Here is a 24,342-nt window from a genome sequence, read left to right as displayed (position 1 = left end):
TAGTTATACTTGGAGATGATTTTAAAATTACTTGGTACAATGAAGTAACAAAATCAAGTTACAATAAATTGTAAAACGATCGACACGATCATCGCAGATACTTTCATTCAAATAATAATTTTTGAACGAAACTTAGTGATTTTTAGGGAATCTGCAGAACATAATTCACCCATCCAGAATCGAATCGTCCTAAGCGATAATGTAGATGCCAGAGTGCGTCAGGTTATATTTAATTTATAACCTTCCTTTCCACCTTTCTGTTCAGCGAGAAGTATATCGCACAATTTCACCTTGTTGCCCATCGGAACAGTCTCTTTCAGCCGTATCACACTTCGTTAGTGATTCACAAAATGCTTAGAAACAAAAGTTTGAAATAAAAAGGAAGAGTACCACTCTGAAATATTCTTGGATGACTTGCAAGTTCAAGGTCAGACCAGGGACAGCGCTTCAGGAATAATGCAAGTGCAAAGCACATGGAAAAATAGGGGAAGCATTGTGAGAGATTTTGAGATTGAAGACATTTGAGATGTCCGGAGAAGTTTATCTTTTCGAGTGTAAATTGATATTTTCGAGGCGCATTGGGAGGCGTCGAAGTAAAATTCTGTTGCCCGACGATGGCTTTCATTCGTAAGTCGATCCTCGGTGTACGTGACGCGGGCACTATCGAAACGTTAAACGCACTCAAGACGTCTACGACAACAGTGCCGGCGGGCGATGACGCGACCCAACCGGGGTTAATGGTCCCTGGGTGTGCAAAAAAAAAAAAAAAAACAACTACAAACACTGCTGATGTTGCTGCGTCTGTATTTTTGGCTACCACGTAGGGTTTTTTTCCCTCGAATTTTCTGTGTACGTGATTGTGCACCGGGAGCTGGCGTAAAGTTTTCGTGCCGCTATCGTTCTTTTATTCGCGTTTGTGTCTCGTGAGCGCGATTTTTCCCCGCGAACGATTTCTGCACACAATTTGTTTTTCAAACATTTCCAAGCCCCCCCCACGGCCCGACCGGATCGATCGGGTGCATTTCAGCAATTTTACGTATTGGGTAAAGTCTGGCCGAAAGCGAGACCCGGGGCGAGGTGCTGGGTGTTTTGGAAGCTATTCTACTGCTGATGGTACCATTTTTAAAACCAGACCGCACAGTGGAAGGAGTTGTGTTGCTGGGTTGTAAAAACGTTTGAATGTCCGTTGAAGAATGCATCTCAGATGCCGCTTTCGGAGAGCAACTAAAGAAGGGACAGAAGTCACGTACAGCCAGCATTTAAACTCGGCAAATCGTTCACATTGGTTTTTAAGCTAAGGTTGTATTTTTTCTGGGATCTCGTTGTCCTGGTATTCTCTCGTAAATGTCCATTGAAATGAAAATATCGTTATTCAAAGCTCAAATCAATATTTTATGAAGATTGTAAAATTATGAGTTCTAGAAAGTTCTGTTTCTGATGTAACATAAAACTAATACAGTTTTTGTACTTTATTTCATTAGATGTTCCCTTATTGCATTCTCAATTCTGTTTGTTTGTTCAACTAGTTTAAACTTGAAAGATGAAGTTTATCAAACATAAATTAGAACTGCCTCAAAACAAGCATTGTATGGAAATATATTTGAACTAAATTATCAGATAATAAATAAATACCAACAGTGCCTGCTCTATCGTTGGTATTCTTTATTTATTAGAACAATTTGATTTGATTTCTTGATGTTGATTTCTTGATTAGATAATTTCTGCAATTCTTACATGAAACTTAACAAACACTACAAAGCTTGGACTCCAACAAGCGAAATCAATTTGAGTTTGTTTCCTCTTTCAATTTCAATTAACTCTCCCTTTTTAACAACAAGAAAGCCAGAACAGTTCCTTCTATAGGATTAGGCTCTATCGATTCTTATTAATGTGGCTTTGCGGACAGATTCATTTATTTATTGAAAAGCATTAAAAAAATGTTGAAGTTAAAGCAATTTAAATGACTGCTGATGTTACTTATAATAAATATTAGGAAATGAACGCAAATCAACCTCATTACAACCGGACCACCATTCTACTTCATAAACACTTGTTGCAAAAAGTTAGCTTGTTTATTTATACGCGACTGTAAACTGGTATGAACCAGAAATTCTCATCAAGTAAACTTCCCATTGCGTGGTAGTGCTGTTAAATGACACATTGATAGAGTCAGCGAATGAAAACTAAATTTAAAAAAAAAACCCCCGTTTTGAAAACGATGCGCATCTTGCATCGTCGCGATGATCGCACTAACGCCATCATTAGAGCTCTGGTGCAGCACCCACCGTTTTCTTTCCACCTTCCTTCTGGCAAATATCTCCGTTCTTAAGGCCATTATAAACACGCCAAACGAGCGACCACAAAACCCATCCCCAGCCAGAGCGTTGCATACAAGAAGTGCGAAGTTAGTTCTATTTATACGCAATTATCTCCCCGGTGCAGCACGGCCCCCTTTCGGGCCACATCATTCGTAAACACATTCCACAAATGCATCATTAAGACACGCACGCACACTCACACACACACACACGCAGATCCTGGCAGATGAGCCAGGGGACGGGGGGAGGGGGGAGGGGGTATGTTTGTGTGTGTTCGGTTCGCGATTTAATGCGACTTTCGCTTTCTACTGCCCGGTAGATAACGAACGGAATGCGTAATGCAACGCGACCAGGTTCCGGTGCTTGATTTCTGCAACGCTAATAATATTTTCGCATCGCAAGCCGCCACTGATAAGCCGCCGGTTTTAAGTATCAAGATGCCACGTTTCCGTGTAGCTGTTGGCAAACAAAACGTCCCGTACACGATCGTGAAATGAATTTCTTTTGATAACGAATAGAAGCAGAACGCAATCAGCCTCCTTATCAACGTCGTGTATGTCTTTCTGGAACGTGGTTTTTATCGCGGTTTAGAAAACCGCTTGGAAGACAGACCGGCTTCCGGCTTTTATTGCCGACCCGTTTTTTGCCCTTTGATCCCTTCGTTGGTCAGCGGCCGGAAGTCGGAGCGCCATTAAAGTAATTAAATGTATAATCCAAAAGCGAAACTATTATTGGCCGACAAATAACATTATTCTGCCTGATCGCTTCTCTCTGAAAAGTGCGAGGAAGATTTTACGCCTTTGCAATAAGCATGTGGGAAAATGCTTCTCCCCCTTCGGCTTGGATCGATGCGAAAATCCAGACACATTTTCCCCCGTTGCTCTTGATGATCCCCTCGTGGGGAGGAAGGTGGATGTGGCCGAGTGCGTTTGATCGAAACCAACTCCACCAGACTCGCAAGACCGAGTGAGTGCACATTTGCGAGAATCCAAGCGGATTGTTGACGTTATACGATACGGTGGCAAGCGGGGAATGCTGGGGCGGCGTGGGGGTGACATGGATCAGAACATAGTCCCGGCGGTTCGTGCGATTTCCCCCTCCCTCATCTCCAAACTCCATCCACTCGCGCACTGAGCGCTGCAACGCATCGTGCCGATTCTGCTGCTGTAATCTCATTTTAAATAGATTTCCGTTTCTTGACCTATCCCACTGCGGTTCGTCGTGTGCGTTTGGCTACGCCATTGGTGGTGGTGGTGGTGACGGAAAAAGGCGGTGGTGATTGCATGCAGTTGGCACCAACCAACCAAGTCATGTTGTGGCCCGGCCATTGCCTTGTGAGTTTTGTGCGAAATGGTGAAATGGCGACGCTGCTCCACTAACACTGGCGGCCATTCTTTCGAAAATGGCGCGGGGATGGCTGCTGTCGTCGACGGGGCGATGGAACTGTTCTTTGAACCCTCTACCTCCCTATACATCCCTCGTTCTTTCCCTTTTCGACAACGCGCTTTTTTGTCGGCACGCTAAACGCTTCCTCGATGGTTGGAATTGCCAGTTTTTCTCTTCTTTCATTCTTTCGGCGTTTTTTTTTATTTTTTATTTCCCCCTATTTTCCACCACGCGCACCGTTAACGACGTCGTTCTCTTTGCCTTGCACATTTTATTTCTGTTTTGGCCACCGTGCATGCATGCGTGCGTGCGTGCGGTAACGTCGCCAAATTAATGCACTTTGCTGCGCCCGGCTGAGGACGAGGTTGCGGTTTTTTGTTGTTGTCGTTTCATTACCTCTCCGCGGCTTTTATTTTTAATTTCCCCTCCACCGCGGCCCTCCGCTTTGTACCGGTTTCTTTTTTTCCGCCCTTGTTTATTTTGTTTTGCTTCGCGCAATTACCTTCTGTGCGTTTGCAAATGATGAGAGGAGAAGGAGTTTCGACTTAGAAGAACAGGAAAAACGGGGAAACCCGTTGCTGTTGCATCGATCTTGGTGGTTGTTAGTTCTTTTTTGTGTGAACGGTTGGTCTTGTTTATTTTAATTCTAGCGGCAACTTGTTGCAACTTGGATGAAACAAAATGTATGTTTTGTTTTTCTAACAAGGAGTTTTTTATAAGATGAACTTCGAAGGGAAATTCAAAACAGTGTTTTCCCTGCAGCATTACCCCATTGGTCATGACTTAAATTTTGGATTATTTTTATTCCATTCCATGTAAAGTCAGTCTAGTCGTTGGTCCTAGACATTAGTCACGAGTAGATAATTCTCTCAACAGATAAACCCTTATTAATGATGTGTGATTTTATGAAAAGCAAGAGTTGAATTTAACTTTTAAGTTTTCACGGAAGATCATGATATATTCAACTGACTAAATTAAGATTTATAACCAAATGCTTAAATTTGATACAAGATTAGACTATTTTACAAAATCACTACCATGTATTTTGAGCTTTTTAAAACATACACTAGATATTTAATTCAATGAAATCAGTTTTAAATGCACATGATCATCCTTTAGAAGAATGTGTAATTCCAATGATTTTCCTTTTGGAATTATTTCGGAGAAAAGATACCGGTGAAGTATCGATATTTTTGTGCACCATTATCACTATCGCAAAACATCGCCTTCCGTTCGCCCTCCCCGGTGGGCCCTTATCAGTTGCCCCACCGAACACCGAGCCGCAAAATGTTCCATCAAATTTGCAATATTCCTGCACAGCACCCCGCCCCAAACAAATGACGCATGCTTTTCGCTGCACCACCTCGCATCGGTGTGTTTGTGGGTGAGGGCCTGAGAAAGAAAAAGGTAGAGGAAGAAAAAAGCACCCCCCAAATGGACAACGAAAATGGTGCGCACACACACAGACAAGCATCGACGGGTGGAAGATATCGCCGAATGCCTATACCTGGAGCGGGATGCACATTTTTAGGTCAGTTCGTCTGCGCTGATTAAGGTCGACGGTTTGGAACGGTGGTCTCGCGCCCGCGCGAGAGTAAACGTTCCTTGCGACAGGAATCACCTCCCCTCGGGTGATTTTTCCTTGGGCGAGATCGCTCTCACGATAAGCCACGGCTCGAGAACGTGCCGAAAGTTGGTTATCAACGTTTGTTCTGTAAAACGGTTTGGTGTATGTGGTTTTCTTCGTGGTTTTCTGGTGTGATTCGATTGGTTAACGTGCTCGCTTGGCTAGGCGTGTTTTTCCTTTATTGTGAAGCAACTCACGCGGTAGAGTTCATATAAGAATCCATTAAAGTGTATTCTTTCCTTTATTCGTGGCAATCATTATCAATAGCAAGACAATTTTGAAGCTGAAAAAGTGCGTAACTGATTGATTCTACAAGCAAACAGACTGAAAAGGTGTCCTCGGAAAATTTCCCTTTCTACGGCGAAAGTATAAGAAAAACCACAAAAAGCGCGTGAAATAAACAGTTGCTCAAAATCTCGTAACGAAAAGTGGTATAAACAATTGTTCGTGGAAAACCCGATTCCACGAAGAACTCAACGAGAGTGATACAAAAAACAAGTCTGCCTGACAGCCGCCCCCCCTGAGGTTGCGTGACCTACCCGCCGCCGCTTCCTTTCGCCGCCAGGATTTTTCGTGGGGGAAAAATCACCTCCGTTGCTAAGATGAGTGTCGAGTGCATCGAGGACCTGTACCCTACCTAAACCTTCGCCGCTGTTTGCCGGCAGCGGTAGCATCGGAAGGCAGGCCGGGTTGGTGGAGCGCACCAGCCGGCGTCTGCTCAGGCGTCCCTACGTGGGCGCCCACGTTAGCGGGCGGAAAACCCCTCCCCACGTAACTGAAAACCAGCGCGAAAGTGCTCTCAGTGAAGAAAGTAAATTAAAACTCGTACTCGGAAAAGAATCGCATCTATTTTCTTCGAGTGTACAAGAAAAGCTTGGAGTAAGAAAGGAAGAAATACACGACTTAAAGTGCAAAGTTGACCTACCTCACCTTGCGTCGGTCGTCGAAGGAAAACCCTCCTCCCCCCCTCATACCCGATTGACCAGCGTCTCGCGCGTGTTCGGCAAATGGAGAACGGAGAGTTCGTGGACCTGTTCAGCCAACCCTGGAATAGCAAGTTTCAAGCATCCTCGTCGTCCGTGCCCTCCTCGTCCGCGTCGTCCTCCCAGCGCCACTCGGTCCATCACCCGAACCAGGGTGTTCCGGGTGACGAAGCGCCGAACGGAGGCTACGCCGGAGTCGGTGGCAATGCGGCGGCGGCTGCGGCGGCTGCGGCGGCGGCAACGGCTGCGGCGATGGCCGTCGCACCCAAGCTAACCACGCGGCTCATGCAAGCCCCTCCCAACGGCCCCGTCCCGGGCCCCGCGCAAGCCTCATCCGGGGGCTACGCGAGCACCAAACACTTCCTGGCGCACTTCCCCGGTGCGTCGTCATCGGGAAAACTGCCGACGGGTGGGACCGGCGGCGGGCCACTCTCGGGCACGGGCGGACGGAGCCTCTTTGCGACGACCCCCAACCAGCAACACAACCCCCAACTCGGCCTCGCGGCGGCCGGAGCGACTGATTTACGTGATATAAACCTAGGGCCTTTAAGAAATACCAATAGTAACGGCGGTGGCGCACCGCCCACCAGCAGTAGCAGTAGTAGTAGTAGCAGTAGCACCAACACCACCAGCACCTCCACTTCCTCCTCCACCTCCTCCTCGTCCGGTGGAAACCAGCATCCGAACGGCGGCTTTGCTTCGCGGGAAAGCCGCGAGTTTCCGAAGCTCAGCCACCGGTTGCTGCAGCCGCTGAATCCGGGCGTCGATCAGCCGCCACCGCTCGGTGGGACCATGCAGTCCTCGGCGGCGACGGCGGCGATGATGCGCGGCGCCGAGAACCAGCTGGAGCAGATGGAGCGGGAGCAGCAGGCGAGGCTCGATCAGGACTACAGTACGTTCTGCTCCACGCTGTCGGCCGTCGCGACGATGGCGGCCGCCTCGCTGGCCATGGAGGAGGACGATCTGGCCGACAGCACGACGCCACCGCCGACGCCGTTCTCCTCCAGCTCGCTGCTGGCGCAGGCTCAGGCTGGCGGAGGGCTCGCGGGCCACGGGAGCGGCAGTGGGGGTGGAAGCGTTGAAGGGGATCTCGGCCCGAACGGCGAACTTCTAGGGCTGAACGGGCATCAGCATGAGAAAAAGACTCCCAACTCAATTAGAGGTAAGTTCCGACGCGAATGGTTCAGCTTCGAACGTGAAACGGAAAGTTGGTAAAAATATCATTTGTCAAACATTAATTTCTACATTTTACTCTCCAAAGTAGTTGTTTGAATGAGTGATAAATATTATCCGTTAGCAACGTTTTCTCAAGAACATCAAGCATTTCAGGAATACTGCAGCTTTATGCGATTTGTGTTAGATCTGAAATGAAACCAAAACAAAAACATTTTAATCATAAATTTGTTTAAATTACTCAAATTTGTCGAACATTTAAATTTCGTGTTGAAATTTTATTTGAATTCTTTAGCTGTGATACTTCGCATAAGAGTATTTAAAAAGTTTGAGCAAACATTTGATTTGCTAACAATAACTTGTAATGTAAAGCACTCCCGAAAACTGTCACTAAGGGAAATAGTAAAAATTATAACTAATAAAAAATGAGCTGTTTAGTTTTAAACACCCAAAACTGTTGCCAATGGAAGGGAAGGTGTATGGCTAGTTATAAACAAACTAGAAAATTACTGCCATTTTTAGGAAATACTTTTGTTAAAATTACTCACTGCAGAAAGTATCGTTTTGACAAATTTACACGATTCTGTATGCATATTTTAAAAGCTGTAATGATTGAATTTGATGATAGTTCATAGATCCGCCTTTTTTGGATTTCAAATTCAGTTTGTACGTTATCATACCTACAAAATGATACGGTGTAATGGCGTCATTAAATTGACTTCATCCTTTATCTCCACCGTTGCGTTACGATTGACAAAGAGACATGACCTATCCAACGCTTTGCTATCTTATTACAAATACATCCATCGGGGGTGACAAATCGATAAACACCCAAACTGCAACTGCGAAGCAAACTGTCGCGCGTATATAAAACAGTTCAATGACACTGCACCGTTTGATGATGGGCTTGGGTGGGGTGGAGGTGGCTGCTTGATGAATTTCCCTTTTTGCAGTGCCAGCTACAGATGGCGAAAATGTTTGCCAAGGAAGGGCTTATGACGTTTTGTTGTTCGAAAATAGCTAATTTGTTAAATGTTGCTTAAGCAGGGAGCGTTCAGATATGTTTAATATTGTTTTGTGCCTTATACATTTGATAAATTTGCCAATAATCATACTCAACAGCTCTTGGAATTGCATAAACAATCCTATATTTTATGAAAATTGCGAACTTAAGTTTTATGACAAAATTACGAAAGCTCTTCTGATCATCAGCAGCTTCTGGTACAACTACTGCCATGTCGCGATCATTAAATCAGAAATCAATAAATTACCCGAGGCCTCATAACGCTCCCCCTTGTTCCAACAATGCAGATTGTCTTATTCAACTCTACCATCTTCATTGCATTCACCCAATTGAAGTTTCAAAAAAGGAACGGTTTCCTGTTACCGCCAAATTGTCTTGAAGCCGTGAGAAGTGAACGCACCGAGGACCAACGCGCGCGCTGCATTGGATATTCGCATCAAAGTGTGTCATAAATGCACTCAAGTTCGTTGACTCGCCCTCGCGGGGTGGTGACGCAGGCATCCACTCCGGTTGGCGGTTTCTCTTCCGCGTTGGTTATTATTCAATCGAATCGTAAATGCGTCATTTGCATTAAAGGCAAAAGTTGGCTAGAAAAGTGCGACCGAAGTCAAAAGTGGGCGAGGAAACTTGAAGCAAACAGAGCACTTGTTGAGTACTATTTTTGGAAGCGTTAAATTTGATATCCTGGCCGATACTTGTTTTAAATTTCTCATAACAACGAGCTGCATAAAATGATTTTGTTTATTGAAATCCGTCCCTAATTGAGTTCACCACTGGAAAATGTATTACCGTAAGTGGCCGCCGAGGATCTCGTGGATGGGGGCAAAGCTTTTGCAAGGTGAATTGAGCGATTGTACTTCATTGCACTGGAATGCACAATGCAACACACTGACCGATGCGAAGAGTGTGAAAGCAAGGAGTAAATTGTGACCAAGAGAAACTTGGAAAGCGAACCGAGCAAACATGGGTGACAAAATGCACGATGGTATAAATGATAAATTAAACAAAAACAATCAACAAATAACAGATAGCTCCATTCAGTGGAAGTGAGGGGGAATGCGTTTGACTTGTTTTTTCAACATCCTACGGAATCCCTTACTCCTGTTCGTCATCCGCTTTGCACGTAATTTGCATAAAATGCACATCGGAGCTGGAACGCGGAGGTTTTGTTTTTGTGCTTTAAGTTTTACACTACACTTGTATGTTGACTTTCCTGTCCGCTAAGGATTCCAAGGCAAAGCCCGAGACGGACCAGATGAAGTTTAGGTAGGAGAATCCAATTGTAAGATCGGAGCACGGTACACCTCACTTCCAGCGCCGTTCCCAGCTCGTTTCCATTTATATGACCACACGATTTCTTCCCGGTTCGCGTTCGAAGGGTGTATGGGAGAGGAAACAATCCGTTTCCTTGATGGGGGAGAAATTGGTGAAAATTGCTTCAACACGATAGCACGAGACGGGACTGGATGCAACCCCGAAGGATGCACGGGGACAATTATTATGGGAACTCATTAGTTGGTTCGCGGTCGGCGGGAAGTGCAACGATCCGAGGCACACGTAAAAGTGGGCAATAGAAATGCAAATACATCGTCATCGTTCGCTTCGCAAAACTGCTTTACAGGGACACGGAAATACGAAGTGGTTTGGCCTCGAGCGGAGGACTGTTTTCATTGGTTTAACCATTGGGAGAAAGGAAGCATTTGAGCAGGGATCGTTTTAACAGATTGTAGTTTAACTTGTGGTAAAATCCAATACAATAATGTATAGAACTTTATTCTTTGTCTGTTTCAAATGAAGGCACTGAGGGACTAAACACAAAACAAAACGAACACAAGTGAGCAGAAATGGCGAATGATAAATTGGGCAACAGCCCTCCATTTAATCAATCGATCAATCAACCAATCAATCTTACTGACGAAGGTTTTGCAGACCAGTTTGCAGAGCTGAAACACCCGTTTTTCTACTTTTTTTGGCAATGTTTCACCCGTTTAAACTAAAACGATTGGTTCGGACGGAGAATCTTTGAAAATGTAACGACTAATAATAATTCAATTGATACAAGTATCTAATTGCAATCTCTATCTTTTGCATTGTATAAAATTTGATTTCAATATTTAATATATATATAATAATGTAACAAGTACAGCTATTAGTCAGGGAGGAAATATCCTGACGACCAAAATGTCAACTAGAACTTATTGGCTATAACAATACGACAACTTTCGGAATATCCTAATAAATAATAAAATATATAAAATACATTTGACATTCCACCCTCTCATAACACACGCTGTTAAAAAGCAAGCGGCACTAAACATGACCATTTGAATCATAGAAATGTTTTAATGGTAGCTATCGCTGTTTTTTTTTTTTAGCAAACTTTTTACCAAAAAAGAAACATCAAAGGATTCGTTAGAACATTAAACCGAGTGACGAAAGATGGGCAGCTATGTTCCAAGACAAGTGAACGATTGCTTACAACATCCATCATCGTCCCATCCATCTGTGAATCCGTGACCGGTGGTTTAAAAAAATCACTTCTCCCATGGTTTTATTCTTTTCTTCAAACGTCTTCCCTTGCCACACCATGCCACCCCATTCCGTCTTGGACACGAGACTTGGGCACGCTTTTCTTCCTGGGGGCCACACACATGGTGATGGAAGCAGAAGGGGGGGTGAAGAAACACAGAGTATGCGATGGCGGTCAACATGCCTGACGACCGAGAGGTTATTGACTCGGGGGCAGTTTGGCAAATATTTATTTTGATTCTCTTATGCATGGAAGTTGTTGGACGAAGCAGATGACACACTGGCATGATGCATACACACATACACACGCACACAAGCACGCAAGGAGCTTCGGCACACTCCTGCTTTGGGGGATGAAAAGGAAGCTCGAGTTCACAAGAACGAACAGAGGTGGTTTAATGCCAATGCAGCGTGATGTTTATGTTCACGTTCGGCCTGTGAAACATGTGTGAATTTTCGACATGATTTATTTTTTCCATTCGTATTGAAATTAAATTTTAATGGAAGGAGATTTATTTCCGTTTCAGAACATGTTTTATTCGTTTCTCGTGACATATGGTAGTGGTAATTAGTTTTGATTTTTATTATGCTGTTGTAAATACCTCTAGAGAAAGTCATGGAAACTTTCAGACAAATGTAAAGTAATTATGATTTGTTGAGTGTCATGCTTTGAAATTGTAACTGTGAGATAATGTATCATTAATTTTTTTATGTTTTACGATGACATCATGGGTGAATTTACGATTTGCCCGCCTCTGGAACATTGTTTGGGAAAGTAATAGAACTGCGTGGGGTTTTTAAGGGATTACAATAAAAGGATTTGTTTTTCAGCACGCATCAAGCCACTTCAATTTATTGTCGGATACTAATATGTTCCCCTTTCTTTTCGTTCGCTTGCAGCTCAAATCGAGATCATACCGTGCAAGGTGTGCGGCGACAAGTCGTCCGGGGTCCATTACGGCGTGATCACCTGCGAGGGCTGCAAGGGCTTCTTCCGGAGGTCGCAGAGCTCCGTCGTCAACTACCAGTGCCCGCGAAACAAACAGTGCGTGGTCGATCGGGTCAACCGGAATCGATGCCAGTACTGCCGACTGCAAAAGTGCCTAAAGCTTGGAATGAGTCGTGACGGTAAGTGAAGCATCGAGAACTTTATACTGTAGCTAATTATTCAATCAAACGTGAGCTAGTAAAAGGTAGATAGAATGAAACAAGAACGGTTCAAACTAATCAAAATCTTATAAAAAGCAAAATATTAATTTGAAGTATGTTAATCCAAGTCTTTCTCATGATGTAAAAAAGGTTTACAATCTGCTAAATAGGAAACGTGCTTTCCCACGGTTTTTTTTATGACGCTCCCTTTTTTCAACCCACTATACATAGATTGCGTGTCGATATTTTTACACCGCCAAATACGGGTCACTCGAATCGAGCACACTTTTCCACCTGGCCGCTGTCAGGGCAGATGATGGAAGGGAAAAATGCATGCTTTTCCAGGGATATTAGGGGAGCTAAGTGGAAGCATAACCAAAAAGTCACATATGGCAAACCCCATTCTCCACGGGGAACCTCGAACAGGTTGCTAATAAATGGGCCTATTAGGACACGGGGGAAAAGTTGAATGACCACCGACCAGCGTGAGGTGGAAAATGTTCTGTTGGTCAAAAAGTTTCCCCCGGTTCGCGAAGGCGTTTTGACCACGCGAGCCACCGAAAGGGAAATGTTTGCTCGTAAGAAAGATTTATTTGTCTTGCGGGTGTCCGGGGGAGGGCGGTTGGTTACCAGCTAAGCTCCCATTGGCTATTGAAAAGGACGGCATAATGACGATAATGGCTTCGGCACCAGCTTGGCACAAAGAAGTAGAACGCGTTTATAGAACACGGAAGTTTTGGAGTTCAAACGCCTGAGCGAAAGTGGCGATGGCGTGAGGAAATCGAACGCCTTTCCGGGTTGATGACGTTGTCGCTGTTGAGGTCAAAGAATCCATTGATGTTTGTGTATATTTCAACGTTAAAAAGGATTAGTTTCATGTCAAATGGCATGGGATGTAATTTTTTTGAGAAATGTTTTTGAGCTGATCGTGTTAGAAAATTAACATAAAGAGAAAAAAAACAACAATAAGTCAATTTTCATCCCACTTCCTGTTGTTTACGGTGATCCAATCAAAACAAAGCAAAAACACGAGTAAACCTTATGAAAATTCATGACCCTTTATTGCATGCTTTCGCTCGTGGATTGTATTGGGTAGGGATTTATGGTTTTTACTCACCCAGCGGCACACTTTTCCCCCTTTTCGAACGAATTAACTTTGCGATGGATCGAATTCCTTTGTTACAGTCGGTAATAGTTGGAACGCGTTGCTTTGAGCGTTTCAAACGGTGACCAAGTGCATTTCAACTGATCCAATATTTGTGTTCCTGTCAAAAGTTGATGATAACTCACGCACGCATTATGAAGCAAACCTGAGAGTAATAGAATAAAATATTAACAAATGAGTTCTAAAAGGTTCTTTGAAGAAACGTTCTCTTTGTTTAAGTTTGCTTGAACAAATTTGTTTGTTTTTCTTTTTAAAAAAAACATTGTTATACTTCCCAGAAAATTGATATTTTTTGAAAATTTTTTGAAAGTAATCTATTTGACGTATAAAATGCCTACTTTAAGAACAGGTTCTTTGTACCAAAACAATTTTGAATTGACATTAGAAAGACCACCCAAATCGGGGAAAAATGAGATGCTTTTCCCCTTTTTTATGTTCGTTTTCCCCCTCGATAGTTTTCCATATCGGGTGCTCAACTATCGCAGCGGCCTGTTTGCGTTTTCTAGAAAACTATCGCTGAGTGACCCCGAGCCACTCAGCCGAGGCTCGCACGTGTCACCATCGCAGCCGGTCGGGTGGTGCAAAGGGCATGTTCTTCGCCGCATAGGACAACGGCACCGGTCGGCAAAGTTTATTCACCTTACGCACACAGCCGCACGGGCCGCGCTTATGCTGCCTACACGTGGCACAAACGGGTGGCTCGGAAAGTGGAAAGCGGACAACGCGGCATGCGGTACATCGAGGTGGTCTACGGGGTTCCCTTATGGAAAAAGGGCGCGTTCTCGGCATTCGAGCATGCTGGCCATGCTCGGCACATAGCGATAGTATTGTGCGCACTGGATGGGCGAGAGCGTTTGCGTTCGTTATGGGAAATCCGATCGACCTTTGGACGGTGGGGAAGCGACGCGGAGGGTCGCGGGAAAGGAAAAGCCCCGCCGAGTGATACCAGCGACGTGCGTGATGTGTAATATTCAAATGTGTACGTTACGCACCGGAACGTTTGCGTATGTTTTCGAAACCGCTGTACCGGGGGAGTACGAGATTCTAACATAAAGATATGCTTAATAAAAAAAAATCTAAAGTGTATTCAACTTCTAAAAAGTATTATGTATTGTTCGTCAGAGTGAATTAGCATTGAGTAACCATTCTATTTTTCCGACGGGTACATATACCAAACTATCTATGGCTCCAACATCAATGAAAATGTCACAACTGTAACACGGGAACATATAACAAGATCGCGTTGAGTGTAAACGTATGTTTCTATAGGGTGAAAACTTGTTATTTTCAGTCCTAAAATTTATTTTTCCATGTAAAAATGGTTAAAACAAGGTAATAAAAATGCTGTTTGTGTCACGGAAAACAACTCTATGAAGAACCAATAAATAGAGAACTTTTCGTGTTTTCACGAAAGAAAATATATGGCACAAATTATTTATCTCATCGAAAGAGCATTAAAACATGTCTTTTGAAAGAGTGTTTGAACACTTTGACTTTGGATTTCGTATGATTCAAAGTTCTCAATTGAATACTTTAAAATAACTGGTAAATAGTTTCCAGAGTTGTCTATTTTCATGTTTGCAACAGCGAGCAATTTAAATTATGATTTATGATCACACCATCCGGAAGCTGCATCCTCTACGTGGAGACCTTTCCACTTCTTTCACTTGCTCCTTTCCTTTCATGAATAGGAAGTTATGTTTCTTGCTTAGTTCTCTCCTTTAATAACTTCCTGCTGCTTATTAGGAGTGTTCAGTCGCTCTGTGAGCGTGTAGTAGTTTACTACATTGTAAAACATCTTGTCCATCTAGTCCAAGTAGCGTTGCATCTTGATTGCTGGGCGAGCGAAGACGAGATCGACGGCTGGAGCCGCTTGCTTTCAATGTTTTATACCTTCGCTTTCTACCACGCCAACTGGCCAGCATCAAAGAGGCGCTCGGGGAGGACTGAGAGTTTAAAGAACCTTCTTAATTACGCTAGAAACGGTACGACAGACCGGCTGCCATGTTGATGGCATCAAAACAAAATATAATAAAGGAATTCCCAGTTCAAGCGACAGTCATTTGGTTGGTGGGTTTCTCCGTGGTCTTTGTTTTATTGCAATATCGACCATGTTGACCATTTGGATATTACTTGTTCTTTTACAGAACGCCATTAAATCTACTTACTGTACTATACATCAATTACTGTACAGAGCTCAAAACATTAGAAAAGGTTTTGAATTGTGCTCTTTTATATTTGAAATCTGTTTGAATATGACATATATTAAAATATGAATGATTTAACATTATTTTCACTAAGTTTGCCTCATTTGAACGAGGTAATTTACTCAATAAGCTATATGTTAACACCCCATTACGTGTTTTACGATTCGATTATTGTTTGCCAGAGAATGACAGCTAAAGGTTGTAAAACCCGTGACCCATTTAGTGTTTTTGGTCTGCGAATGACACCAACATCTCCAAACCAATCCGGTCTGTGCTGCAGCTTCATTTGATACATAGCTATAATTAAAACTATGAAAACTGCATCTATTTGCATAACAGTGCAATAAATTATTCACTTTTCTCCCAAACGCACCATTACGAGCTGGCAGATCTTTTCGCACTCCCCCACTTCACACGTCTTCATCCCCCCTTCATCGTAACTCTAGAGTACATTCATCTTTCGCTGCCAGCAACGTTCCCTGAGAGGCTGCAGCTCGCGATGGCATAAGCAGATGCAACTTCCGAATCATTCCTTCTTGGTTGAATTTCCGAGAACGTTTCACCAGCAGAGCAATGCAGGGCAATCGAACGGATCTATGGAAGATGTAAAGTCTAGGTTTGGTTCGGTGGGTTGGGATTCTGCAACCTACACCGTTCTTCCCAGAAAATAGACGAGGATAAAAAAAAAACAATAGAAGCAAAAGTTCACCCGCTTCCATGTGGCCTTTGCATTTTGCAAACCCCCTACCCTTCCCTTCCAACCCCCCCCCCCCCCCCCCCCCCCCCAGGAGAGCACCGTGTAATTAAGGTGAGTGACCTCTCCTGTGTGGCACGCTCAAGGGAGGCGCAGTGGAAAGAGAGGCAGGAGGACGTACAGTCATCTCTAAACGATGGCGTAATGCCCTAGCAGGGTATCAAGTGTAACAAGTGGAGGGAAAAGGAAGGCTAACGAGAGCTAAAGGAAAAGCAACAGAGGGATGAGCAAGACCAACCACCCAAGTGAGCGTGTGGGTGGGTAGCACTGACATCGTAATGAAGTTGTTTGCAACACTAACCGGGTGGCCGGTGGAGGGCTTCCAGTGATCAGACTAGAGATGCGCAAGACGATTCATTTCCACGAACTGAGCGATCCTAGATCGATCCCTATAAGGATCCGCGATCCGTTGGCGATTCGCGGATCGTGAGAAAAAGAAAAAAATACATTCTCAACATGCTAAAATACCGCCAAGTGAGATAGATTTCTCTAACCTCATAAACTCTCTCTTCCTGGTATCAGTGTCCCATAACAGATCAAAGAGTAACGGTAGTTTTACTCACCAAGCAACTTACTCACCAAACTCCGAAGGGAGACAAGTTGACGATTTCATTCTCATAATCACGGTCTCATTCAATAAAAACCTGGGCCCCTTCCTAGAGGGACGTTAAGTCTCTTTCTCAGTGAATAAAAGTCTCCCTTGGCTCGACGATTTGTCCACGATCCGTCCACGATCCGTCCACGATCCGTCCACGATCCGTCCACGATCCGTCCAAGATCCGTCGGATCGCCTATACATTCAAAAACCTGGAGAAGTCTATGCTTGTGGGACGTTTGGTACTACTCTCACTGACTTTGGAAGGGGGACCTGTCGGCGATCCGTCAACGATCCGTACGGATCCGGCATGTATTCAAAAGCCTGGGGGATCTTGAGCGATTCATTCACGATCCGTCCACGATCCGTCAGATCACCCATACATTCTCGAACCTGGCATACCCCATGCAAATGGATTGTTTAGCTGATTGATATTATACTCATTACGCCTGAGGGGGGAAGGGGCAACGATTCATTTTTCACAGTTTTCCACTCATTCATTTAATTTGCCGGTAGCTTTGTCCCCTTTCCTGCGGGAGAGTAAAATGTAGCGACAGTGGTTGAAGCGACCACACGCAAATCGAATGACCAAAATAACAGTAAAATAACGTGCGCATTCGTCAATGAATGAACTTGACCTAAAACATAAAATCAATTGGCAAGCTCCAAGGAAGGTCGATTAAAGAGCGATAGACGAAAATGAAAATAACAAACCAGGATAGAAGAAAGAAAGGAATACCTCACCTATTCCTCAAGCTTGGCTACAATGGTGAGCAAAGAGACAAAATGTTCGCTTGGTATGAGTCCCCCAGACTTTGAATGTATGGGCGATCCGACGGATCGTGGACGGATCGTGAATGAATCGCCCAAGGTCTCCCAGGCTTTTGAATACATGCCGGATCCGTACGGATCGTGGACGGATCGCCGTCAGGTCCCCCTTCCAAAGTCAGTGAGAGTGACTTCTCCAGGTTTTTGAATGTATGGGCGATCCGACGGATCTTGGACGGATCTTGGACGGATCGTGGACGGATCGTGGACGGATCGTGGACACATCGTAGAGCCAAGGGAGACTTTTATTCACTGAGAAAGAGACTTAACGTCCCTCTAGGAAGGGGCCCAGGCTTTTATTGAATGAGACCGTGATTATGAGAATGGAAATCGTCGACTTGACTCCCTTTGGAGTTTGGTGAGTAAGTTGCTTGGTGAGTAAAACTGCCGTTACTCTTTGATCTGTCATGGGCCACTGATACCAGGAAGAAAGAGTTTGTAAGGTCAGAGTGATAGACAACTATCTCATGCAAGGTTTTGGCTTGAACGGACGATCCGTCGGATCCGCCGGATCGCTACTTTGTGAATCGGGATCCGTCGATCGCGCCTAGGATGGGATCGCTCCGTATAGTTCCCGCTCTTTGGGCTCATCTCTAGATCAGACGTGCGAGATTCGCATTCGTGGACGAACGCAAATGTCACACTTTTGTGCTTTGCAATGCAAATGGCCGTCAACGGATTAATGCCATACGACAAATCGAACCGGTTCGTGCCGGTGGTGGAAGGAAAAATCGGATAAAAACATAATCAACAATTAAATTAAACACCTCTGAAAATTGAAACTGGCTTACCTTTTTGATCTAAACTTGCTGGATGTATATTCAAGCCGGTTAAATTTAGTTTCGAAAAGGTTTATCCTCACTTGTGGATTTTGTTTTACTTGTTTGATGCTTTTGACAAATTTCTCAACAGTTTCTAGGGAAGAACAAACTCCATAAACATGATTGAACGATCGTAATAATGTGCTCATTAAAACACACTCAGCTCGAAAGAGGGCGGGTCGTGGACAAGCATTATTGTCAATCCCATCGGATGTTGTGAGAGTATGGCCTGTTTTTTTTGACTATTTCTCCCTTGAATAGCATGTCGTTGTTGTGATGTCGTTTGCATACGCTTCTTGCGAACCATTGTGCGTCGGTACGCCACGTTATACTACGTTCGTTTGTTCACTTCATGTTTCAGCTCACGATCCTCCCAGCGTACGATCGCGATGCGTTGGAAACGATGGGAAACGTGGAAAGCGTGCGCGCTTACGTCACTGCCCCGCAAACACCGACCCCAGAGGGAAGGGGGGAGCTCCATGATGGAGTCATGCGTACGATTTTGGGCTGTTTAGTCGCGAGCGGCCCTTATTTTTAGAATATCTATCCAATTCCAATCCATACCGGGCTTAACGACGCCGATGACGAGGACCACGACGCAATCATCGAGGTCGGGGCGTGGTGTTGGACCACCATGAGCGCATGTTGAATGCGATATGATTGATGCTCTGCTTTATGGAGGTACGCATGGACACCACGGACATTTTTCTGTTCGTTCGGTGACAGTTTCCAGCTGGCGCTAGTTTTTCAAAATATTCGTTCGCTTGTAAATATTTGTTGATAAATTTAGGCGAAGAAGGCAGAACGAAAATCAACAATTATTTCTAGATCGATTTCTGACAGTTCTACCAACGAAAACAAATTCTACGACATTGCATTAAGTACATCAGGATGAAAACGAAAAAAAATGAGAATTTTCTCATTCAAGCGTACGAACATACAAACATCCAATCGAGACCCGGCAATCCCTCGTCAAGCTTTTGGCGAGCAAATTCGCGCTGTTGCCAATTCCTGACCTAAGTCAACCGTCGTTGAATTGCGCATCACATCAACATTATCGCTCGAGCGGGTCGGTGAATATCTGTTTGGCTTGTGGTGCTCGCTTTTTCGTTCGCACACGACGTTGTTTGCCTCATCCACCGGGAGGTTTCTGTGCGTTTCTAACGGGGCGCGTTGTTATCAATTATGGCAATGTTTTTTTTTCTCTCGTTCCGAACGCAAACTGAAATAAAATTTGGCCTGCATGTGACATACTAAATGAGTTTGATGTAGCTAGTTGTTCCATATTAATTTTATATATTTATTAGATTTTTTTCTCCCGAAGATCAACTTGATACACAAATGCAATTTTTATTCATTTTTTATTTTATTTTATTTTATTTCAAACTTAAAATATTTTACCAAATTCAAAACAGTTTGACAAAAGGGGTTTTTGAAAACCAAAATTTCTCAGAGTTAAGATAATATTTTTTTATTTAAAAATCAACTCTTTGCTTTTTAAATGAAAAAAGGTGTTTTCAACACTATTAATGTTGAGTTAAGATAGAAAATACATCATAAAAACTGTATTGAATATGGTTTATACCTGTACTAGAAAATACCATCATCACACTCGTAATTATTGGAAATTATCAAAAACGTAAATTATACCCCTGTCATAGTTGCCACGTTGCATTTTGTTATCGCGTCCCTAGACAGGTCGAAGCAACAAGCCAAGCAATGAGGGCCTTTCTTCACGCTAGCACTCCCATTCCACCCCAATCTGCACCGAAAAGGTGTAACACGAGCAGGGCGGCGAATTTATCACCTAAACAAACAAACGCTATCACTCGCGTCGTGCATCCGGTGACGGCTAGGAACGAACAAAACAAATCGAAAAGAACGTGCACTTGCCATTTTCCGTATGAAATTTCGTGTCCGGCATCGATTGCAGTGCGATGAAGCGAGGGTACACAAAAAGTCCACCCCTCGTTAGCTGCATTCGACCCGATGGCTTCTTGTCTTTCTTTTGCGCCCCCTTTCCCTCCGGCCGGCCACCCCTATCTTGTCGCGCCATTTGACCTAAATTCTGCACACCTACAACGACCGCTTCCTATCTTCTGCCCGGCTTGCGGTCCCTATCGCGCACGAGGGTTTCCTTTCTCATTCCCCGTCTAGACACCAGGCCGGTGTTGGGGTAGGTTTGAAAAATGGCCATTTTTGGCCACTGCACCTCACCCCCTCCCCACACACCGCCGCAGCGGACCAATGGAAATAACATTTATTTACGACGAGCACAAACAAGTGTCCCCAAGCGTCTGATAAGAACCCTGTCTGTCCTCGACCCCCACCCCAACGATACCTCAAGCATCACTTTTCGTTCATTTCCAGCAATTTGTTGCTAACATGGACCCGGGCGATACAAATTACATGTGCAAGTGCCGAATGAGCCAAACAAACCAGCACCGGCCGGCGGCACAAAGTAGGTCGCCAATAGCCTTGTTATTTACTTTCCCACGACGTTACGGCGGTGCCGTTTTTTTTAATAGAAAGCGAAAGTCACCGCCACAGACGCACTTGTCGTGAATTGAAGGATACGGAGCAATAAAGACCTAAAAAAGATTTCAAAAATAATATCCGTTTTCCTTCTTCTGTATTTGGATGATTCATGCATATATGATTAAATTGGAGAAAAAACAAGCAAAGCCATTTATTGATCGTAATTTGGATTGCTTCGTAGAGCGTTTTGTGGCGTGGATGGAAAGGAAGCATGTGGTGGAACATGTGTTTGTTCAATGCGCTGGAAACATTTTTATCTTTCATAACTGTTTCTAAAACATTTTTACACCTACCAAACAACTATAAGCTCAAGTTTCTTCTCAAACGTTTTTCTCATTTGTAGTTATTTCCATTATGAATCCATAAAACACGACATGGGAAGTCATTTGTAATGTTTATTAAATAATTGAATACCTTATTTATAATTTATTCTCAAACAGACAGTCTAGAAATTTCGGCAATTAGAAACTTATATCTTGCTTACTCAATACTTCAGCAAATATATTAGCTGTTGATGTATTAACTATAGATTGATTCCACATTTGCTGTTTTTTTAGTCTCGAGAAATGAAAACTGCTTTGTTGCGTTCTCTGTAAAATTACTATTCTCAATAATTACTTACCTACCTATTTACTTTCTCCATCATTATACTTAATTGCTTACTCTTTCTGATTGGTTTCAAACAACATATTTCAATTCATTTCGTATGATGTTCATATTTTTTATTTACTAATTTTGTATTAGATAAATACACAAGTGGAGTTCATGAAAACTGTTATCACAATCATTACTCTAATTTGTTCATTATTTGAAGCATCCCTGTAATGGCTACCAAAAATTGTTCTTGATGGAGACGCCAAGTCATTTTCATTGGCATGATCTTCTCGTTTACTTCTCGTGCGCTAATTGAAGGCTCCATTACGCTCCCAGCAAACAGACGGCAAAAACATAAAAGACCAGACGACGAGACTGTGCTTCCTCTTCGTCGAGCGGCAAGAAACAACATTCCATTAGTGCACACAGGTTCCGGTTGGCGGGACACTTTGAAAAAGGGTACGGGAGCTTGCATACGATCTAAAGATGGGTAAAGATTTTTGCCCGAAAACGTCAAGATGACATGCGGAAGATCGGGGAACCGGTTTTATTTTTCTTTCGACTCATCCTCCAACCGGAACTAGCGTGACGAACTGTTCCGAGTGGGTGGTGGCAATTTCTAAAGCATTCCATCCCACGAGGCGGGGTGGTGGAGATGCGATAAAAATGCTTTTCGATGCACGGCACAGCCCCGTCCTCTCCGTCGCCCGTCCCTTCGGCTTCAAGCAGTGATGTTGATGTCAATGCACAAAACGCCATCGCACCAGACGAGCAGCGGATTATGCAACGCGTGCGCATAAAACCGTAACCCCCTTTCCGCCGTCGCGCGCCTTTCGATGGGGAAAATTCCATCACGGGACTGCATTCATCTGCTCGTGTGCGGGCCCTCCTTTTTTGCATTAAACGCCTTCCAGCGAACGACAACGATCGTACAATATGATGTAGTTTGAATAAAACTAAAGGGAGAGGGGTGAAGGTGGGGGGGAATGAGGCAACCAAACGCATGGCAAAAGCTAAGGCCGATCCGAAAAATGAAAACAGTTCATCAGCGGGTGGCCTACGGGACAGAAATTATCATTACCACTACCACCACCACCAGCGACAGCAATGCATCCGAGCTGCAATCAGAATGCACACATTAAAGGACACACACACACACACACGTAAAGCTGGGCGACGACCGCCGCCGGCAGCGACAACAAGGAAACTGGTGCGCCATCTAATGAATGGGTGTGTGCAGGTTTATCAAGCGAAAATACTAGGAAAAAAGGCAAACAAATACCTGACCTATCCCAAAGGGAACTGGGTTGGCTTGTGGCCATAAGGAATCGCGTGCACAAACACACAGCGACAGCACGCCAACATGCAACCAGATGGTATTGTCACGACGACCGCCAGACGAACGTTGGAGCATCGTCGGAGTGCTCGGAGGCAGCTTCATCTATCCTGATGCGAAGCATGTCTTCCGTTTTGTCGCTCCTTGAATAGAAATAAAAGTAAAACAAACCATAAAGGCAAAATAGCGTCAGGAACCGGGTGGAGTACCACGACCAGTGCATCGATCGGGCCTCGGCTTTGTGCGGCAGCCAACAACGTGCCCATCGGGACACGTTTTCCGCTTCCCGAACCGTAGTGTTGGTACGCGTCGCCTCCTGTCGAACACAACCGGGCGGCATCTGTATGCGTTCACATAGGCACACGTACATACGTTCCCGGTGCACCGGCAAGTCTGCGGCATTGCGCTTATGTATCCAAGCGAACGGGAGCGTCAGTCAGGAACCGGAAGTGAAGGAAACAGCAGCAGCAGCAGCAAAGGGAAAACCCGTCTGCTCGGCATGCATTTGGGGATGATTTTTTAATCGATAATTTTCTCTGGACCTAGGCCAACATTTATGTACGTACTCCGAGGCACGCGGCGGAATGGCTGGTTTGTTTTTCCGTGCTCTAGCATTGCTGCCAGCAGTCTGCCGGCACGTCTGGAGCTGCCTTTCGATGCTCTGTTTTATTTGTGATTTATTTTTCATTTTGCTGGGATTATACCGAGCGTACTGCGGAGCGTGGATGCAATGTCGATTTAGATGGTAGATGGTATATCATTTTTTGAAAGTTTTATATATTTCTCCCGTTCGAACGAGCGACGAATCGATGCAGTATCGACGCTGGCTCGTGATGCTTATCCAATCCAGTTCAATTAACAAGGGCATCGAACGTTAGTTTGTGGTTCGACCACTGAAACACATCCTTAGGATATTTTTTACTGAGATTAGGTTTAAAATAAAGATCTTGATAGCAGAGGCAGATTGAGCGTTGTAGGGTCCTCAAGCAGTTATAAGTTTTAGGCCCAAAAAGCATACACTACGTTTACCATAATTGTTCTTTTCATTTTAAAATTAATGAATCCTCAATTAAGATTGGACCAAGCTAATCAATCAAATTTAGATTTGAAGGCAAATTTACTTCAATGTTGTTTAATTCAAAATCAACTGTTTTCGTAACTAATTGTATGCGAAATCATCAATAACATTCCATACAAAATCCATCTATAATGATAGCAAGCAATGGAATTATATTTGTTCTTTTTCTATTTCATCGTCGTCGTCTATAATAATTTTCCTTCCAATGACGACCCTCGGCCCAACAAACACACGCGC

At 44.1% G+C, this 24,342-nt stretch overlaps 1 protein-coding gene across 1 annotated transcript in view; it reads left to right on the top strand.

The window, feature by feature from the left end:
* The first annotated feature begins 6,338 nt into the window (after positions 1 to 6,338).
* The window catches only part of LOC131264142 (protein dissatisfaction), a 22,239-nt gene continuing 4,235 nt past the window's right edge, over positions 6,339 to 24,342 (top strand). Inside the window, exons 1-3 of the mRNA XM_058266430.1 lie at positions 6,339 to 6,410; positions 6,468 to 7,476; positions 11,941 to 12,168. Of these exons, the coding sequence (XP_058122413.1) occupies positions 6,339 to 6,410; positions 6,468 to 7,476; positions 11,941 to 12,168 (1,309 nt within the window). The remainder of the gene's footprint in view (positions 6,411 to 6,467; positions 7,477 to 11,940; positions 12,169 to 24,342) is intronic.

The sequence above is a fragment of the Anopheles coustani genome, chromosome 2 (assembly GCF_943734705.1).
Source record: "Anopheles coustani chromosome 2, idAnoCousDA_361_x.2, whole genome shotgun sequence".
Lineage (NCBI taxonomy): Eukaryota > Metazoa > Arthropoda > Insecta > Diptera > Culicidae > Anopheles > Anopheles coustani.
Note: the sequence above shows the minus strand (reverse complement) of the source record. Positions and strands in the feature narration are given on the sequence as shown.